We start from the raw sequence: 19842 nt of genomic DNA, 5'->3' as shown, positions 1-19842 counted from the left end.
ATGGCGAGTTTAGTCACTTTTCATATAATGTCATCGTGATGGATGGAAGGCCTTGCTTTCCCTTTTTCACCGTAAAGTGGGTGCGTGCAATCTATGGGACTAATTCTAATACAAAGCTAACATAACACATACTTTACACATTTACGTGTGGCGTATACTATTTCAGTTTTTGGCCCTTAATTTCTTTAGTTTTAGGTTCAAGAATCACCTAATTGCACATATATAAGGATAATATATTTTAAATATTTTTTTGATTCAAATATAAACTATAAAATAAATATTAATTAAATGTGCATTTCGACATGTGTCGAATTTCACTATCCAAATTGAATAAACAATGGTATAAATGTATGATCAAATAAACTATACGTCGCGTCATTCAGAATTAGTAAAATTACAATAGTTTTGAATTGTTTTTTGTAGAGAAAATAATAAAATACAATGGGAATGTTAGAAGAGTAAATTAGACTAGTATGTTTGTTTTTCTTTGGAAATAGTTTTTGTAGGTACTGTTACAAAGTTACGTGGTGGAAAAAAACAACATAGTAATTTAATATAAAATATACATCATTTTATTACGTATAAGATTCTGGGAAACAGGAGCGAATTATATATTCATCTATAGTTTAGACAAATAAATGAATTATTTTTAAAGTTACATATTTTTTCTTTTTTATTCATATGTAAAAAAAAATAACAATGCCTATATTATTGTGCCAATTTTCATGTCACAGGCAGAATGGGAAATATCCTTTCCTTTTAAGCTAGGTAGGTATTGCATATATTTTTTTTTAATTATTTATATTTAGATACCAGTATTAAAAATCGACTAAAATAAATTTGTAGGTTTTTTTTTATTTTAATTATCTTCATGATATTCTCTTTCTCATTGCATTAAAAAAATCTAGCATTTGCGTTCATAAAACAGATTTCTAAGACAAAGAGTAAGCCAAGATTCTTGTACAAACATCATTTTCCAACTATGAAACTATAACGAAGAGCGAGGTTAATGTAATTAGGGTAGACAGCCGGTATCGACATCTGCTATTCAAGATGCTTAGTTAACTGTGCTTCAAACTCTTGGTATTTGTAGCTCAGTGTTCTCGTGTCCAACTTTATATTCAAACACCGGAGCCACTTTAAGTGATTCTGCAGCTTGCGCATCTTGATTTCGGGGAAATATTTCAATACAAGACAGACTTGAAACTGTCACGCTTCTCAGATTTTACGAAGCAACTTTTAAAAGTAGTTTATTTCTGTAATCATTTCGGGCGGTCTTCTCCTAGTCTTACTTCGTTGCTTTCTTATTAACTATGATAATTGTTACAATACACAAAAATTACAATTCTTCCTTTAAATTTTTACCAAAACTATACAATGACTATTATACAATAAATTGGAAAGCTTGATAAACTCACCATAAACTAACGTTTGAAAAATTGTTGTGCGTTTTTTCTTATTGTAAACAACAGTAGTAAAATATCGTTCATTCAAAACAAGTCTTTTTTAAGTCTACAACAGCCGCAGTCACCTAGATTAGGTCCAAAAATAACTCGGAAACATAGCAACGCGGATATGTTAACAATTGTCCCCTCGCGAGGCCAAAAGACAAAGGGAGTCTCGCTACTATGAGGAAGAAATTAGTGCCAGAAGAGAGACCTATATGTAACGCTGTAGCAGTGTTCCGCGAGAGGGGGTGAGTCGTTCTTAGGGTTGCCACTTATATTAGATCGTGTTCAACAATTTCTGTAACAGTACAAAACATTTTTTTTATTTCAAAATGTAGTACAAGGCAAAAAATTATTAATTAATCGACCGTGCTTAATTTTGTTGAATTGAGTATAGATCGTTTTCTCTTGGACGCGTAATATTTTGGGATCCGATAGGATAGGTCAGAATAACTTATGATTATTGAGAGACGATACGCTTCTGGTTGAGTGTCAGTATACCATTTGAATTGGTCGGGGCAGTTGACAGGAAAACAAAAAACATTATTTAGTTATTGTATGTTTTTCGATTCCACTGCATAAATTCTCTAGATACTCGGTAGTTCCAAACTTTTAACTATTTACATCCTCAAAGATTTGAAATTATCGGTATCCGGTCAAAGTTTCAGGCAACCCCGTCCCTACGAAGCAGTCAGAATGTTCTTGACTTGATACTGTAATTAGTTTTAAGAATTTTTAATCCTATAAAGAAGAGGTAGTAAATGAAATTCCTTTTATTTAATCCTCGCCCGAAGTTTGTCTGCATGCACGACGTATTACGCACTATTTGATCAAGAGGAATTTGTAGACTTATTTTTATTAAAGTTAGCCTCTAGCTTACATTTCTTAACCCTGGTCATAATTACTGCAATGCCGTAGATTAGATTTCTTGATCAAATTATTGCTCATGTGAAGCCATCAATCATTATATGATTTTTAAATAACACGTTTACTTCTCATTTTAAATCAAACATACGCAAAATTATCAAAACAATATACTATGGACTTGAGACAAATATTTCCCAGTGACAAATATATTTCCGACAATAATTTCGACAATGTTCTTCCAGCAATTACTTGCAACGTTTGGAACAATTCGAGAAAGCTATACAAGCGTACAACGAAGCGCTGCGGTGGAATGTGAGTTACTGCAAAACAAACTGCTTCAGATTCCATTTCCGGTTGGTAAACATGCAATTAGACGTAGTCTATGCTGATAATGTTTGTATCCCATTCCGCTGGCGCTTCTTGCTTCTTGTCGCCTATGAAGTTAAGCTCGTCTTTGGAAATGGTATGAATTATGTAAATAACATTGATTTATATTGAGTTAAATAAAAATCCTTATTTATGATAAATAATGGCTTGTATATTTAAATAAACATTATGTTGAACTTTCTATATTTATTATTAGCTGTGGTAATAGTCAAGTTGTTTTTATACTTTGGGCCTCTCTCACGACTTTCTGAGTAAATGCTACTTGTCGCATAAATGTATAAAGCGAATAAATACAAAAGTTATACTCTAATTTATGCTTCCCAATAAACGGTAAAATAAGTACCTATCTACATTAGCTTTTTAATACGATAACTGTCAAATAAAATTTACTTGAAACTTGTAAAATTTGCCCTTAATATTGCTTGTTTGCATATCATCTCTCATCAATTACTAAAACTATAACATGAGTGATTTTGTTGATTTCATACAGTGAATTTGTTTGACGCCGTGCCGATTGGAATTAAAGTCTCGATTGTCGAAATCCTTTTACTTCATATTATGGTCTTCAATCTTGATGAGTTTAGACCATATACGTACAGTAGTAAGTTTTGTATCATGATATTCAAATTTTATTTACTTAATTATTGTCTACTATAATCTAGGACTATGAACTTGAATAAATTAATTTTACGTACATGCCATTTTTGAACGTATCCTTATATCAAAAACGTCATGTTTGTACAGTCAAAAACAGCATTAAAATGATTTTTACATGTAACTGTAAAGTAGGTACATTCAAGTATGTTTCTAGTAACTGTGCAAAAAGTTATCGCTGAGTTTATGTGTTGAAACTGCTTAATCCAGTTAAATTATGTTAGAGCATATTTGGATGTTTGTTACGTCGAACTTTCTGAAAGACTAATTCAAAAGTTCATACACGGGTAGTCCATATTATGTTAAAAACTTTTCTCTTAGCGCTACCATAAATTAAGAGTATTTAGTACTTTAACTTAAAGTATATCTTTGAAAGTCTTTATAATACATTATTGTAGGATCAATTGCAATATTGTTTACAAACTAGCTCTTAGATATCATATAAACGTATCTAACCTACTAAGACCACAAACCCCCCCAATATATCCCATTGTGAAAGGAACCGATACTCAAAACTGTTATTGGAGTGTAAATAACAAATTAACGATTCATTCCCAGAATGCCGATGTCCGCTCTCTGCTGGGGCGAAGTGTGTCGCGAGCGAAGGCAACACATTACGCTGGTGCTTTGGCAGACGCCGCCCGAGCCGCCGGTATTTATCTGTTAATTATGCACTTTAATTTTCCTTTATCAAAAGATTCCGCAGTTCCATAACTTTAAGTGAATGTTGGTATTGTTTGCAGTTTTCATCTTAATATAGTGCTTTGTTGACTTAATTGTAAAAGTATTAATTTTAATGTTCGTTAGACTTTGACTATTGTTTTGTTAGTTTAAAACAAGCCTAAAGCTTTATTTAAAATCTATTCTAAATAAAACATAGAGTTCAATTATTGATCCAAAATGTATTGTTTGAATCTTTCCGATATTTGAAATTAAATTCACAACAGTGAACTAAACAGCAAACTGAATGGTAAACAAGTTATATCGGGAACAGATATACTTTAATCCGGAAACAGTAATGCATAAATAGAACTAGCTTACATTTGCCGAAACTAGATAGACAGACTTAATTAGTTTGTCAATGCATTGGTGCATACTAGTATTCCTGTTAGAATCGATTACATATCTCGAACGAGAAATTGGTCGGCTAATAGCTACGTGATAGTGTTATACTATAACAACACTATATTATACAGAACAATTGTGACAGCAAATTGCTTTGCAACTATCGACTGCTATGACATTGAAATTAAAATAGCTTTTGTATTTGAAAAAAAACTTCAGTTATTACAATAGACATTAAACATTAATAAGAGTTTAAATTAAGCTATTATAATTAAGGCGATTAACAGTATGAAAGATAAAATTACATTTTTTTTTAAATCCTGCTCCATCAATAATAATTTCCCAAATATTAGCTATTATTTAAAATTATTACTTTCTTTAATCCTAACAAAAGTCTGACAATAAAGTAGGAAAGAACATTCTAATAACCGTACGTAGGTATTTGCAAGTAATTGCACGTTATTTTCCTCTCAAGCCTTGAAATTTGGCGAAAACGACGCGTCATTGTATTTTATTTCCTTAATGTCAGAACGTCGAATAGAAAAATGTTTTACTAGTCTCCGAACATGAGTATGAAATGAATTGTAAAAGAAACAAATTATCATTTAAAATGCTGGTGAAATGCAAAAACCCAAATCTTTAAAATGTTTAAAGAATAATTTAAGATGTTGTTGTATTATTAACACAAAGCGAGCTAAAGAATACGTAGCACATTGCAACTACAGTTACATTTTCTTGTATCATTAAGAATGGAGGAAACTTCAAAATGCAAACTCCTGGAACTTAGTCTTGCTCACATTAACACCAAAGTAATATCGTACGCTGTAAGATGTAACAAACAGCGTATAGCTGTTTAGCAATGAACTACCAAAAACATGGCTAAATTAAGTAGAATAAAAGTTAACATGTATATTAATGTATTATGTAGAATAAAATGATAAAATAATTTAGGCCTAAAATTAAGCAAAAATAATATGTAATAGCTATATTATGTCCATAGTTTTATGAGTTAAACAAGGCTAATGAAAGAGGTGGAAAGTGGAGATCCTGAGGAATTAAAATATGTTTTATCCGGTAATCGTTCCGATTATATCTTTTTGATATAATTATATCAAATAAGATATAATAGGCTGCTGCTGGAAATAATTTATTTTCTATATACTTAAATTTCTTTGATGTTTACACTTTAAATCCTTTTTGCCCTGCTTTTACGGTACCACGACAAAGACATCAAGATATTATCTAAATCATTTTGGAGTATAGCGTTCTATATTCTTCATTATGAGTTCATTGAAAGCTTACCAACGCCAACAATTGAAGTTTATTACAATATAAATGCCAAAATTATATACGTGTTATTGTATATCATGGTTAGAATAGCACTATAATAGTCTATGTAAATGTGTACCTCACTTATCTGGCACAGTTGCAGAGAGTAATTTTATTGCGCCGCTCCGTTCCATTTCAACATAGTCACTTTGTTATTGAGGATACGAATATTAATTAATTATATGCAGAATTGGAGCCGGAAAATTTGACAGCGCTGCAAATTCGTGCACAAACGGAATATGAAAAGTGCGCGTTTGAACGATCGTTGGTGTTGGCTCATCGTGGTCGACGATTCAGAACGTTTCCACCTAATTTCGCTGAATGTGCTGGTCATGCCGAAGAAACGGTAATTATATATTTTTTTTAATGTAAACAAATAAACACGAAACAAAACCCCTGAAGGAATATAAAGTATTAATAGTGTCTAATTGTTTACTTATTTTTAATACACGCCTAAAACCTGATAGTCAAAAGAAAAAAAAACATGTTTAATTTAACCATCTAGAACTGTCTACGAACTTATTCATTGATGTTCCTAATGTGATTTGATATTTTAGGGCAAAAATCCATTTCATTAGACATCTACGTTTAAATATGATTTACCAATTACTGTTATATGTGTAAACTAATAAAAGCTACTCAAGCGATGTAGATGTGAGATTTCTGCCTCTATACGAGGGCCCCTTTAATCCACGGTTTCAGCATCCCTCTATCTTAGTGGATTGTAACTGTTTCCGGGTGGAAATCCATTATCCTTGGTGACAGAAATTACATCCCCTCTCACTCCTTTTGTCTTAAAATAGGTAGGTAGATACGCACCTAGTGCATCAACTCCTCGACAGTTTATGTTATAGACAGAAATTACGTCTGTATTAAATAAAATAAAATATTGTGAGCACTGACCATGGGTTTATTAAGCATCATATCAACTCATATTAAAGCTATAGCAAATGTATTCATACTTAAAGAAGATGTGTAAGGAAATGCTGCACAAAGTTTGATTTAAAAGTTGCTAACAATAAACTACAATTTGCACATTTTCCTTAGATCGCAATCTAATATAGTACTTCGTGTCGGTAGTTTACTATTCTCAGGTGTCAGCGTTCGTAAGTAATGATAGAGTAAATTCTGTTGTAACATCCATTTTACATTATGGAAGTCGTTGCCATACCTCCATTTCAGTATACAACCTTACAATGTGTTTTAATTGTACGTTCCAGTTCGAGTTACGGCCCAAATTGAATTTAATTTTTACCCGTATAGGTGCGAGAATGCGTTGGCAGGAGTGCTGGCAAGGTGCTTTCGACGGCTGTTACACTTGAGAGACGAGTGGAGTTAAAGAAGGAATCAATAGACGCCGATGCCCCCGCAATACCGATACGCCGCAGCCGGATGAAAACACAGGAAACTCGCCAGGTGACTAACGAAATGTCAACATTAAACAATACAAAAGTGACAAAATAGGTCGGAAGCATGCGACAGTATTTATTTCCAACAAATGTTTTACTTACATTGTTAACAGAAAATATGTAGGCAATAACCGTAATTCTAGGTTCAAGAAACGTCTCGCGCGGAAAAACAGAGAGCCGAACAAATCTCCCGTTTAATGGCTTCGAAATATTTGGAACGAATGGCACATGACAAATATTTCTTAACAGCTTTATGTAAGGATGAACGACTCGCCTCAGCGAATAAACAAGGATCGAAAAAACTACAGGAATTGGCTAACAAAGCTCTCGCCGATGTGGAAAAGCGACAGGTATTCTTTTGTATCAGTTTTCTATACATCCATTCGTATTTATGTGTCGGTATTTTCAATAAAACATTAACTAAGATGTCACGGGGCAATAACATATCGTCGTGTCTTTGTTGTATGTTACAAACATGTGAGTAATAAAATTTAGTTTTATTGTGTAACGGTCTTTGTGTTTCCTTTGAACGTATTTGTTCACGTTTACGTTATTTCGCTCTTTACCTCTACAAATCTCGTGGTAGATTGAACTATTTAAATAGTTAATTGCCAATGTTCTAGCTTATTATTGTATTAAAATGTGTCTTAGTGTTTATTCTACACGTAAATATGTATTGTGCTTAGCATAAAGTATCAAAATAAGGACATCAAATGCAAAATTGCATTTTCATAACTTATGAAAACTAAAACTAGGTAATAATTATAATTGCTTTTATAAATTTATTAAAATATAAAAATTTTGTAGCACCTCTATGAGCCATCCAGGAAAAATCCAAGCACGCTTAGTTAGTTGGTATTCCAGTGACACCCATAAGTTTTTGTGTTATATTTTTTACGCATGGACCATTTATATCAGAAATACAGCCAATATTATCATTTAAATTGTCTGCCGAGGCTATATTGATAAATTTTTACGTTCTATTTGTTTTTTATTTCAACATTTTACGAATATATTAGGCGGTTCTTCGTGAACGGCGACCATTGTTTGCTGCAAGAGCTTCCGAGGCTGAGGCAAGGGGTCGATTATCGAGAGCTAGAAAAGAACAATTATCACACGCTCAACGACAGTACACGACTGATGCACGTCGCCTCTTAAAAGCAGCACAAACATCGTATGAAGAACACGATACCGCCAAATGTCTAGAAAACGCCGAATTCGCCATGGAACAAATTTCTAAAAAACCCACTAATCTCCTTCCCGGAAAGGAAAAATTCCTTCAGCAGCTTCATGACATTGTTGCCAACGCCTTTCTAGATCAGGTTCGTTATATTTATGCTTTTAAATACTGTGCCATGCTCCGAAATATCTTGGACTGCAAGCCAAGTCACGTAGTGTGAGAAAGATTGGATCCTCTATTTTATTTTCAGAAACGAGTTCGAGAAACTATGAGCGAGTCAGATCGGGAGAAGCGGGCATTTATTCTTCTCGGGATGTCGTTGTCACGTGAGCCGAGCCGTGACTCAGTGCTGCGGGTCCGCCCTCTGGCACCGCCGCGTGATGCCAAGTAATTTGCATAGTCTCATTTTAAGTTTCACATTGGAATGAACCCAATTCAACTAGTATTGTTTCAAGTACGTGAGGATATCTGCAACAGATGTTTCTTACCAATACTCACGGATAGAAGATGAATGTTTTGACTTGAAATATAACAGCTTAATTTGTTTTCTTTTTTTATAAATGGAATTTACACCTCTCCATGAAATTGTGAGTCTTTGTAGAAGCGGATTTACGTGATCGAATTTTTAAATGAAGCTGCATGTAATCCATCAAGTTTTTGTGCAATATAAAAGACTGTTTACACAGTTTTATGAGCTACCTCTTGCTATAACAATAATTTATTAAACTAATATCGTAAACATCAAAATATTTTTTTATAAGTAAACAAGTCTGTTTACAAAGTTGCCAATATTTAACATTCTGTCACACTGGTAATTGTATAAATAACAGAAAAACACATATATTCAAACATTTGTCGCAAGCACCGACATAACGTCTGAGATTTTAGAAGAAGTTTTTCCTAATTCTTCACTGTTCTAGCGTGATTTGTAAACATTTACTTAAGTGCGATTTCGGCAAGTAATACCTTTATATAACATCTTTAAAAAATATTACACTTTTACCCTCTAATATTACTTTATGTATTGTAGGTTTCATCTTTATTAGCTTCACTTATATCTACCCTCAAGCAGCAATAAGCAGCTGGATAAATATTTAAATATTATAGGGCCTTGCTTAAGCTAGGCCCTATAATTACTACGCATTATTGGGCTTATAGTTACTTACGTTCAGTATATACAAATATTATGACAAAATTTAACTTGGAATAACAATATACTTACGCTATAAGTAGATATACTTACTTTGTGTATTATGCTTTTATAGATCATTAGCATAAATCTCTAAACCACTGGATTCAATTATATTCTACCGTCTATACATTTAAACTCTTCCAGAAGCATTATATAATAATAATAATATCAGCCCTGTATTATATTCTTGCCCACTGCTGAGCACGGTCCTCCTCTACTACTGAGAGGGATTAGGCCTTAGTCCACCACGCTGGCCTATTGCGGATTGGAAGACTGCACACACCTTCAAAATTCCTATAGAGAACTTCTCAGATGTGCAGGTTTCCTCAGGATGTTTTCCTTCGCCGTAAAAGTGAACCATAAATTCACAAAGAATACACACATGAGTTTAGAAAAGTCAGAGGTGTATGCCCTTGGGATTTGAACCTGCGGACATGCGTCTTGGCAGTCCGTTCCACACCCAACTAGGCTATCGCCGCTTCAGAAGCATTATAAATATCATAAAATATCGTCAGCTTAAATTATTTGTCGGCAGACGTCGTCTCAGGGCGTTGGAACGCGCGTTAACACTAAGTACCCGAACATCTGAGCGCTGCTACTTGCTCCACGAAGTGACACGGCTGCATGTCGACACTAAGCAGCCCATAAAGGCTCGCTTTTACGCTACCAAATGCCAAACCGGTATTATCCGTAGGGAACAAAGAACCATTGATTTAAGCACCCTCTTATAGGTATGGGTCTTTTGACATTGAAGTTGTCATTGGATATTGAGTACGAGGGTGGTTTTATCAATACGTAACTGTAATACGCATTTATTCCAAATCAAATTTTATAGGATAGAAAATATGTAAACGGAATTGACTCTTATCATTAAGGGATTAGAAAGTTTTTGGATTGTACATAGGTATTCATTATTAAATTAGTTTACACCGTATTGTATGGTCCAAGCTAAATGTACGAAGTGTATACCCTAATTTAAATATAATTTACTTTCAATATAAGTTCTAAATGCATTTTCTAGAGGCTCGAAACGCAAACCAGCGCGTGTGGATACTTAACGCGATATTTCTCCTCGCCCGGTGCCACTTACTGCAGAACAATCGGCCGGAAGCTCGAGCAGTGCTCATAGAGGCGGCAGGTTTAGCTAGATCCTATGGCTTCGATGATGTTGCTGCGTTCTTTGATACGGTACGACTCATCTTTCATTGCGTCATTATACTATTCAAATTAATCGAATATCATTTTTCATATTGTAACAGCAATATTTATATCTATTATAACCTATACTATTAAACTTTGGTATACATTTAGGTTAATGAAAACCTTAGCCGGCGCTTTCTCCCCCGAGACATTTACAGTCATTATAATTACGAACAATTTGGATTTCGTTACGCTTTAATTCAGAATTAGGTCAAACAAATATATTTAATAAAATTTGTGTCAGAATTTCTTAGAATTTGTAATATCTACGTCTCCTAGTGTGTAAACGTTTCACTGGAAGGAGAGGTAGCGTTCTCGGAAGCCCCTCTTGAGAAACGGGAAAGGGACATGGTCAGTTTAATGCAAGACGACGACTTGCGAAGCGCTGCTGAGCACCTTTTCAGAAGAATGTCTGTCATACCCGCGGCTAGGTAAATATGACTGCTCGCTCAATTCTGTCTTGAAATATATTTAGAAAAATGTATGGTGAGTATTGTTACTTCAAAATACGATAAATTCTCTTTAAAAGGAATTGCAATGTATTTAACGGAAACCTTTTAGGGATATTGATAAAAACATGATCTCTTTCAACGAAGCGGCCTATCTGCGGTTTTATTTGAAACATTAAATGCAATATTCTGCCACATATCTGTTTCAAATAAACAATACATGGAATTGTTTTCCAGTTATGTAGGCGACAAAAACCTTTGCGAATTTAATGAATAACTTTTTGTTTATCGTATTTTCGTTCGCATTTCCCATTAAGCTGCATCAGTTAAATGATATATCGATAGGGTTGTTAATTAAACGTGACGTGTGCCATTACAGGCGGTTCTCGATAATGCCTGGCACGCGTGTGGAGGACTCGGTGCCGCAGACTGCCGCCAACCGACGTATTTCCATCATACCACGCAACCAACAGCCAGCGCGCGTCGCCCGACGGCAAAAACACCCTTTGGGATTCCAGAACTTTGATATTTAAATGACTTTTGGATATATTTAATTTTTACTTTTTAATGTATTTTCATGCCTAAATATGGTTTTAGACCTATTAAAATCCATGTCTTATATCGCTTGCCATAAAGCTATACGCACTAACCACGACGTTTTAATTATATAAATATTTTAAATTTCAGAGTCAACATTCATAAAGATAATTACCATTTTATCAGTATGGTCCCATATGTATAATCTGGTAGCTAGTAACGTAGATGTGAATATGTAGCACTGTTAAAATGCAAATAAAAGTCTTCACATGACTATCTAATGCTTGAGAATTATCTCACAACCATGAAAACTCATACGTAGTACCCATTACGATGTTCCTTTGTAAATAAGCGGTTACATTTTCATAGTTTTTGATTCACGAGGTCTCTTTGTCGCTAGAAATAAACAAATATCTCAACCCACTTTCTTAGCTGTGTTGTCAGAAGTTAACAACTTTTCCCAGATAAGGCGAATATATTACTCTAGGCGCCATTTTTCTGCGTAGTAGTTCTTAGAACAAGTTGGAGAGTTTAACAAGGTAAACATCTTACTAAAATTCGTATCACGTGAACGACTACGGTAAATCATTCGAATCCCTGTCCAGACAAGGAACACGCAATTAACTTCGGGGTACATTCACAACGTCGCCCAGCCCTTTAATTTCGTATGGGGATTTTTATTTATTTTGTTAGCTTTTCTCGGGCAATATTGTGTTTGAATAGATATTAAGACGTGATAAACATGACTCATATGAGTTTGATACACCTGTAGTTAAGAATGAATAGGTAAAATTGTATATGGTATATATATAGCCAGCTATTTTATAGATATGTTGAAAATTTATCTATTTACATCGTACTTGTTTAGATCTCATTTACTGTTTGCTATGTTTTGGATTACACTAAATTTTTTAAGTAATTTACTCGCCTGATTAACAGGTCTGAATATAAAACGTTATAAACCTCTTTTTAGATAATATATTAACAAACAATATACAATTAATTAAAGAAAATGTTATACTGGTAAATCATGTAATATAAAGGATAGCTCTTTGATACTTAGAAATTTAGAACATAAAAGCTTTTCTTAATTATAATTAAGTATTAACTAAAATAACGAATACATTGTTCAAACGTGGGTTAACATGAAACGCTAATACATTGTATCATTATACTTAATTCGTTCAAGACGACTTATGTTGCTTTGTGCGACGTGACACGAAATACCTCTACTATTGGAATCGCAATTTATTATCTTATTTCTAACATGATGTTACAAGATTGGCAGAAAATACTAACGGTTCATATTTGGCAGTAAAAATGATGAAATAACCGACATTGTACGAAATTTGACAAAAACAAATGAACAACATATTTATTATTATGGTAAAGTGAAACGTATAATAATTAAAGTTCACAAATGGAACTGGGCTGGTCACGGCTATCATATAAGTACCTGACAAGATTTGGCCCAAGATTGCTACTTCGTGGAGCCCTGATACTGTTTGTAGGCGTCGAGGTATGTGATTCCTGGAAGGAACTTGGGCAATGGGCATGCCTTTTCCCAACATTGGAACATTGTGGGATGATACAATATAATAGTATGAAGTCAATAACTATGAAGTCTTGCAATAAGAACGCGAAAGCAATACAAGACATACACTAAAATTTATATGAATTTTAAGAACAAGATGACCTTTCCATTGATTACAATGTACGATTGGATTTTCACATTCGCAATAAACGTATCTGTTATTCAGAGGTAGGGTCTACGTAATACCACTGTCAGCTTACACTAACACCAGGGATACCTTCATCACAACCGCTGGTATTTGAGTAAAACCTGGGCCTTGCGTTTTCAGATGTTTTGTTTTTAAAGAGAATTCTGTATGTTATTAATTTAAGATTATACAGTTTTGCATTTTCAAAAAGATTTTTTAATATTTGGCGTATATGTTTTATATGAGATCTTAATTTCAGAACTATGTTTTGCTCCAAGACATCCCTTCCCAGTAGGATATACTTTATGTCTACCCGGAAAGCGATCACTGTAAGTCTTTACTTCTGTAGTCTTCTTCTAGTACTTCTGTACACAAGGTGTAAAAAACTCGTAATAGTGGCCCACGTATGTACCATTCTGGGATCAGCCTGTGTATATCCGGTTTCCAGGCCGTCATAATTGTGTCGACTGTTGAGAGGTAATCATCTCTCGTCAGTTGAGATTCTATCGGACTTCACTCCATTTACCATCTGAGGCAGTGAAGCAATATGCTGTGCCAGTATAAAAAAAATCTATGACAAGCTCTTTAAATAAAGAGATAAATAACTATATTCGTAATTATATAAAAGAAGCAAAGCTTATTTGACTTATGTAAAAATACATGCATATATCCTACATGCACAATAGTAATGGTCGATAAAATTTATTTTATCAAAAATTGTGACTTCTAGCAACTGAAACATTTTTGGTTATTCCTGAAAGTTGGTTCACGTGAACTGAATAATTCACACAATAAAATACGTACGAAATTCTTTGAAACAACATAAATATTATCACGCCAAAATCCCTCACAGAACCTGTCTATAGGTATCTTACCTATATCATTAAAAATGCTACGAATGTTATTTAATTCTGGACCATAACAATGATGCTACAAAGCACATTTTGATTAAATACAATTCGTTACATACATTTTAAAATGAAAAATAAAATTCTATTGTGTTAATCTTTGTAAAAAATTATCGTATTATCTAACAAATCTTAACCTTGTTCCTCTTTCTTCGGATATCATCCAAATGGCGCGACCTCCAGCTTTATTACAAACTCTGCGCGAGATTAATAAAATTGTTGTATTTTTCTTTTTTGTAACATTATAAAATTAATTATACGCAATAATTCAGCGGAATTTAACATTAAACTTTAATGCCAGCTTTAATTAAAATTATTTACCAGTCCGTTATCAAAATACTCAAAAATATGAACGCAGTGAAACCAATTAATACTCAAAAATTAACCCTAAAAATATTCGTCGGCCCAACGGTAACTGTTTACAGCGTTAATTGGCAATCGGAGTGACGTATTGATGTGTATATCTCATTTGATTCATAATTAATTCAGCCATCGGAGAAATTTATTGGAAAATTCACAAACACCATTAACTTCACTTAATAAAGTGTCAACTATCATTCAATCGTTGACGCTTCTGTTTGACATGACGGTAAGTGTGTGCCTCTGAAATTTTAATCACTTAATAACTCCGCAAACGAGAATGGTTTTATGGAATGAAGTTCGATTTTGTGATTGATCATTAAATTGAAATGTAAACTTTAATCGCTATTTTTTCTTTTTATTTAGGAGCGTTGTCGTTGAAGCAATAATGCCGCTCCTATAGTATAACAAATAAATTTAAAGTTACATGTTTCTTAACCTTAAATTAGCTAATTTTAAAATATCTTAGCGTGATCACTTGAGGATGAACCTAATATCGCGTTACACTCTCCTATATTATTATTTATTCAATGTGATTGGTTACGATCATATTCCATCAAAATATGATATACATGTAACTTTTGATCTTACAAGTAATCATGCTGATATTTGTTTTTTATTATGTTATAATAATAATAATAATATCAGCCCTGTATTATATACTTGCCCACTGCTGAGCACGGGCCTCCTCTACTACTGAGAGGGATCAGGCCTTAGTTCACCACGCTGGCCTAGTGCGGATTGGTAGACTTCACACACCTTCAAAATTCCTATAGAGAACTTCTCAGATGTGCAAGTTTCCTCACGATGTTTTCCTTCACCGTTAAAGCGAACGATAAATTCACAAAGAATACACATATGATTTTTTAGAAAAGTCAGAGGCGTGTGCCCTTTGGTTTTGAACCTCCAGACATTCATCTCGGCAATCTGTTCCATACCCAACTAGGCTATCGCCGCTTATTATGTTATTATTCAGTAATAACCTGCATAATATACCAAACAAGCGTTTGCCCGCGGCTTTTATTGCGTGAAATAGTTTTTCCGGGATAAATATTTTATAAAAAGTACTCAGGATTAATACAGCTTCCCATAAGCGAAAGAAAAATTGATTCAGTGATTCCAGAGATTAGCCCCTACAAAACTACTACAATTTGTTTTGACTTATGTGATTATCTCTATGTCATTTAAAGCTGATTTCGCTTGGATTACTTTGGTGTAATGGATGTTTATCAGCAGCACTAATTACGAAGTATCAAATCACCTACTGGCTCGTTTTCTCATCGCCACCTAATTATATTAAAATTAATCAAATATTTTCATGAATTTCTTTTACGAAATAGATAAATTATGAGGATGCAGATAGAGGTTTTCTACGATATTTCAATACATAATTGCTTTCAACAGCTACGATGTTCACTAATAGCCAGCGCTATTAATGTCCACGACGAACTTAACTAATATCATAAGAAAAAAAATTACATATATGCGCAATACAATGACAATAATCGAAATGAATTCATCAATTCACATTGTGCGACAACAATAACGTAAAATTCAAAATACACATTAATCACATAACGTTGCGAATTTGTCAGGCGATGTTCTAACATAATATTAATGGATCTACCAGCCCAGTAATTAGGCTGTTGGGTCAATGCCATTTTTTATTACCATTTCACGCCAGAATTTGTTCCGCAGAAATATGGACGATGCTTATCCCCCATCTTTGCGCTTTCATTTACATAAACAGACAATCGGAATAACAAAAAGATGTTATGATGAAAACTCATTGTCATAATTTGTCGATGTCGGCGCTGCCAAGTGTAGTTAGTTGTGCCAATGAGACGGCAGTCTCGTAATAGTGCTGTCAAAAGAGATTATTAAGATGATAGAAACTAATAAATATTTTTACTGCTCTGGTTTTTGGCATATTGAATAATAAAGTTGGCATCGTAGCATTGTTCACTGTAAATAAACTTAACTCAATGATATCAACTTTTTACTGAATCATTACACTACTTTGAATATGACGGATGCTTCAGCAACTCCAGAAAATTCAGCAACTGTTAATGTACATATAAATGTGTTGCTTTTCGGGAGCAGGTTGACACCGTCTGTGTCATTATACAGACGGTGCCAACCTTAAAACATAAAAACAGTTAATTGATCACTGGAATTCTGTTACAATCAAGTGATATTTGTACTTTTAGCTACTAAATAGATACACTTGCATCGAATTGCGATCTATAACAAAAACAGGTTTTAACGCCATCGATTATAAGGACTAAACGGCAAGGTCTGTCAAATAAACATACTTATAAAAAGGAGTATGGTTTATAACAACTATCTTATATAGTGCCCTGATTAAGTGGTCCTGTAAATGTCAATATAACCGGTTTGCTTTGTAGTTTTATCTTGCAAAAGTCCAATTAATTGCCAAGCATTTGTTGAGCCTTCTTCCATAAGTGAAGTGAAATTACTGACATAGGTTACAAATTCAATTTAAATTCATAGAATGTAAATTGTTCTGAAATTGGCTTACAAGCTCTTAGTTAAAAGATTACATCTAAGGTGTATCCTTGAGTAAGTAACCGCGGCTAGAATGCTATTAGTGCCCACCTGTCTGGTACCGGAGTTATTAACTTACTAAACAAGACTAACAACAAAAAAATGAATTTGCTTCTTATAATAACAGGAGAAATTATTTTATTAATGTCTTGTATACTTATATATTATAATATACATTAGAGTCATAATTAACTTGCACATAAACAACTTATAATGTTACTTAGTTAGTAGATATATTCTATTTTCTTAGACTAATGTAATTTTTGTGTCAAATAAATGTTTATGCGATATCATTACTAAAAGTAGGTAAGATCAAAGGACCTTTTATTAAAATTAAATTTTTATGTAGCCTGTAAAGGATTTTTTTGTCCATTTCTTTATCTCTTTCAGCGTAGTTTTTAGTCGGAATTGATAATTTAAAGTTATGATTTTTTTTTAAATCCTTAATAAAGAAACCAACGAATGTTATATAAAGAGCATCATAGCATCACACCTTATCGTTTACCAGGAGAAAGGAGAGATGTTTTTACACCCACATTATGTTAGGCTTCGTACCTATAACAGATTATGAACATATTTTTTTAATACAATGTATTAAATAGTATGGCCTCCAATCTACGCAAGGCCCGGTCGCCAGGTTATCTAGGAAGTACAAATATTAACAAAATGTAGATTTAAGGATACAACATCAAAACAACGTAATATGATTAACTGTGGGTATACAACCTTATTTTTAGTAAGTTATAAAACCCGAAATTCGTTTGTTGAGAATGAGTAGCACAATACATTGCATTAATTTTTAAAATAAGTTTTACCTCAAAAACATAATATTAACTCTTTAGCTGCTTAATTACCTTTTGTATTAATAAAAATCCGGCGCATGTCGGTCGCACACTGATCCTACTACTACAGCCGGCTATTACAAGTTTCCTCACCCCGCGGCCCCGCACACGTCCCGCTCGCTCCCTGCGGCAGCGCAGGCAGTGCGCTTGATTTATTAATTCCGCGTAAGTATTCATTGCTATTATTATTTTTATATTTTTAGGTAATCTTTTATACCAAAATCCCATTTGGGTGTTTCGGTTTTATGGTATTTATATTTATGTTGTATAAGTATTAATCTTGATGTTAGTGATTTAGCTTATGGGAGCTTTCAGCCTACTCTATTGTCATTTACTAGTCACAATACAAGACTCTAAGGTGATGTAATAAAACTCAATTTCACTTTATAGTACCCAAGGATCAAGCCCGAAACCACGTCACGGCAGTAAACATCTACACTTTCGCCTACAGTAATACTTTTACGTTTATAGTAGTGAAGCTATTTCGTGAAACAGATTCTGTGAACTCTCCGTGCTCAATAGTCTAGACTAGACAATGCGCCACAATGATGTGTGCAAGACTGAATAGTCCGTGATGCTGTCGGAATGTTGCATACGTTAGATTGAGCTATTGTGCTAGGAACGTGAGGTGCATGTCTGATTCATTAGTGTGTTTTATATTTGTAGTAAAACTGGTATATTCTTATTTAATGAAAGCTATTTATTTACATTTACCAAGTATCTATTTTTAGAGGTGCCCATTAGCATATTTGTTTTGTGAAGCCAATTTTAAATAACTTTTACATGCATACAAATAAAGCATAAAACATGTTAGCTCCGCATGTTTGGTTTAGAATTTTTTCCGACTGTATGAATATTTACACGTGAAGTTGGTGTGTGGGTTTGCGGTACAAATCCGCAAACTTTAATTTCCTGTCCGCGAACCCAGCGAAATTCGCATCGTGCACCGGCCGAATAATATCACGCACTTCCTGCAACATAAATACATACAAAATACGTTGCTATAAATACGCAAAACTGCACGCTCTGAAAAAGTTTGGATTGGTTTATGTGTGAGTGTAAAAAATATAGTTTTTGCGATATGTAAATGCATTATGGTAAAGCAATAAAGAGATTTTATTTTACCTCGAGGCGATAAGTTAGTTTTATAATGATTAAATACTACAAATAGTATAAAGAAAAATGTATATTCATGGAGTATTTTAAACCAAATGCCTTAGCGTTTTTAAATATAATCCTCCATGAGCCGACCTACATTATAAAGGGTACGAGGTGACATTAAGGAGGTCTCAAAAATATAGCCTGCTGAGTTCACACAATCCTGCGGGTATTCTGATAGCCACCCCTAAACGGTCACTTATCCTGATACGTTAGAACAAAATTTATCACAAAATTTTAAACTGCTTTGTAATCTGAATGTTGAATATGAAAAAAATATTTCCATGTGAAAACAACGCGATTTTGTGTTACTACCTTTTAAAAAAAAATGAAATGAATTCTGCTTTTCGGTACCAGTGTTTAACTTTTTAATTCAATTCAGTTATACAGCAAAGAACGGCGATAGCCTAGTTGGGTGTGGAACGGATTGCCAAGACGAATGTCCGCAGGTTCAAATCCCAAGGGCACACACCTCTGACTTTTCTAAAAAATCATGTGTGTATTCTTTGTGAATTTATCGTTCGCTTTAACGGTGAAGGAAAACATCGTGAGGAAACCTGCACATCCG

The 19842-nt window shown here is 33.7% G+C and overlaps 1 protein-coding gene and 1 long non-coding RNA gene across 3 annotated transcripts; one reads left to right on the top strand and one right to left on the bottom strand.

Annotated features, from left to right (window-relative positions):
• Positions 1-880: 880 nt before the first annotated feature.
• On the bottom strand, positions 881-1507 carry LOC119189124. Its single transcript, XR_005112260.1, has 2 exons — positions 1419-1507; positions 881-1311 (listed from the first exon to the last, which is right to left on the bottom strand). It is a non-coding gene; the product is annotated as an uncharacterized LOC119189124 (long non-coding RNA).
• Positions 1508-1532: 25 nt separating this feature from the next.
• LOC115440419 (tetratricopeptide repeat protein 25) lies at positions 1533-11829 on the top strand. Of its 2 annotated transcripts, XM_030164705.2 has the most exons (12): positions 1533-1696; positions 2558-2627; positions 3915-4008; positions 5939-6096; positions 7014-7166; positions 7303-7509; positions 8179-8481; positions 8590-8726; positions 10067-10212; positions 10553-10719; positions 11011-11162; positions 11560-11829. In XM_030164705.2, exons 1-12 carry the CDS (start codon positions 1629-1631, stop codon positions 11711-11713), a joined length of 1809 nt encoding a protein of 602 aa, XP_030020565.1. In that variant the 5' UTR covers positions 1533-1628; the 3' UTR covers positions 11714-11829. The 2 variants fall into 2 exon arrangements, with proteins under 2 accessions (XP_030020565.1, XP_030020566.1); XM_030164706.2 differs by lacking the exon at positions 8179-8481.
• Positions 11830-19842: the final 8013 nt, after the last annotated feature.

The sequence above is a fragment of the Manduca sexta genome, chromosome 12, assembly GCF_014839805.1.
Source record: "Manduca sexta isolate Smith_Timp_Sample1 chromosome 12, JHU_Msex_v1.0, whole genome shotgun sequence".
Classification (NCBI taxonomy): Eukaryota; Metazoa; Arthropoda; class Insecta; order Lepidoptera; family Sphingidae; genus Manduca; species Manduca sexta.
This window is presented reverse-complemented; position numbering and strand designations above follow the sequence as displayed.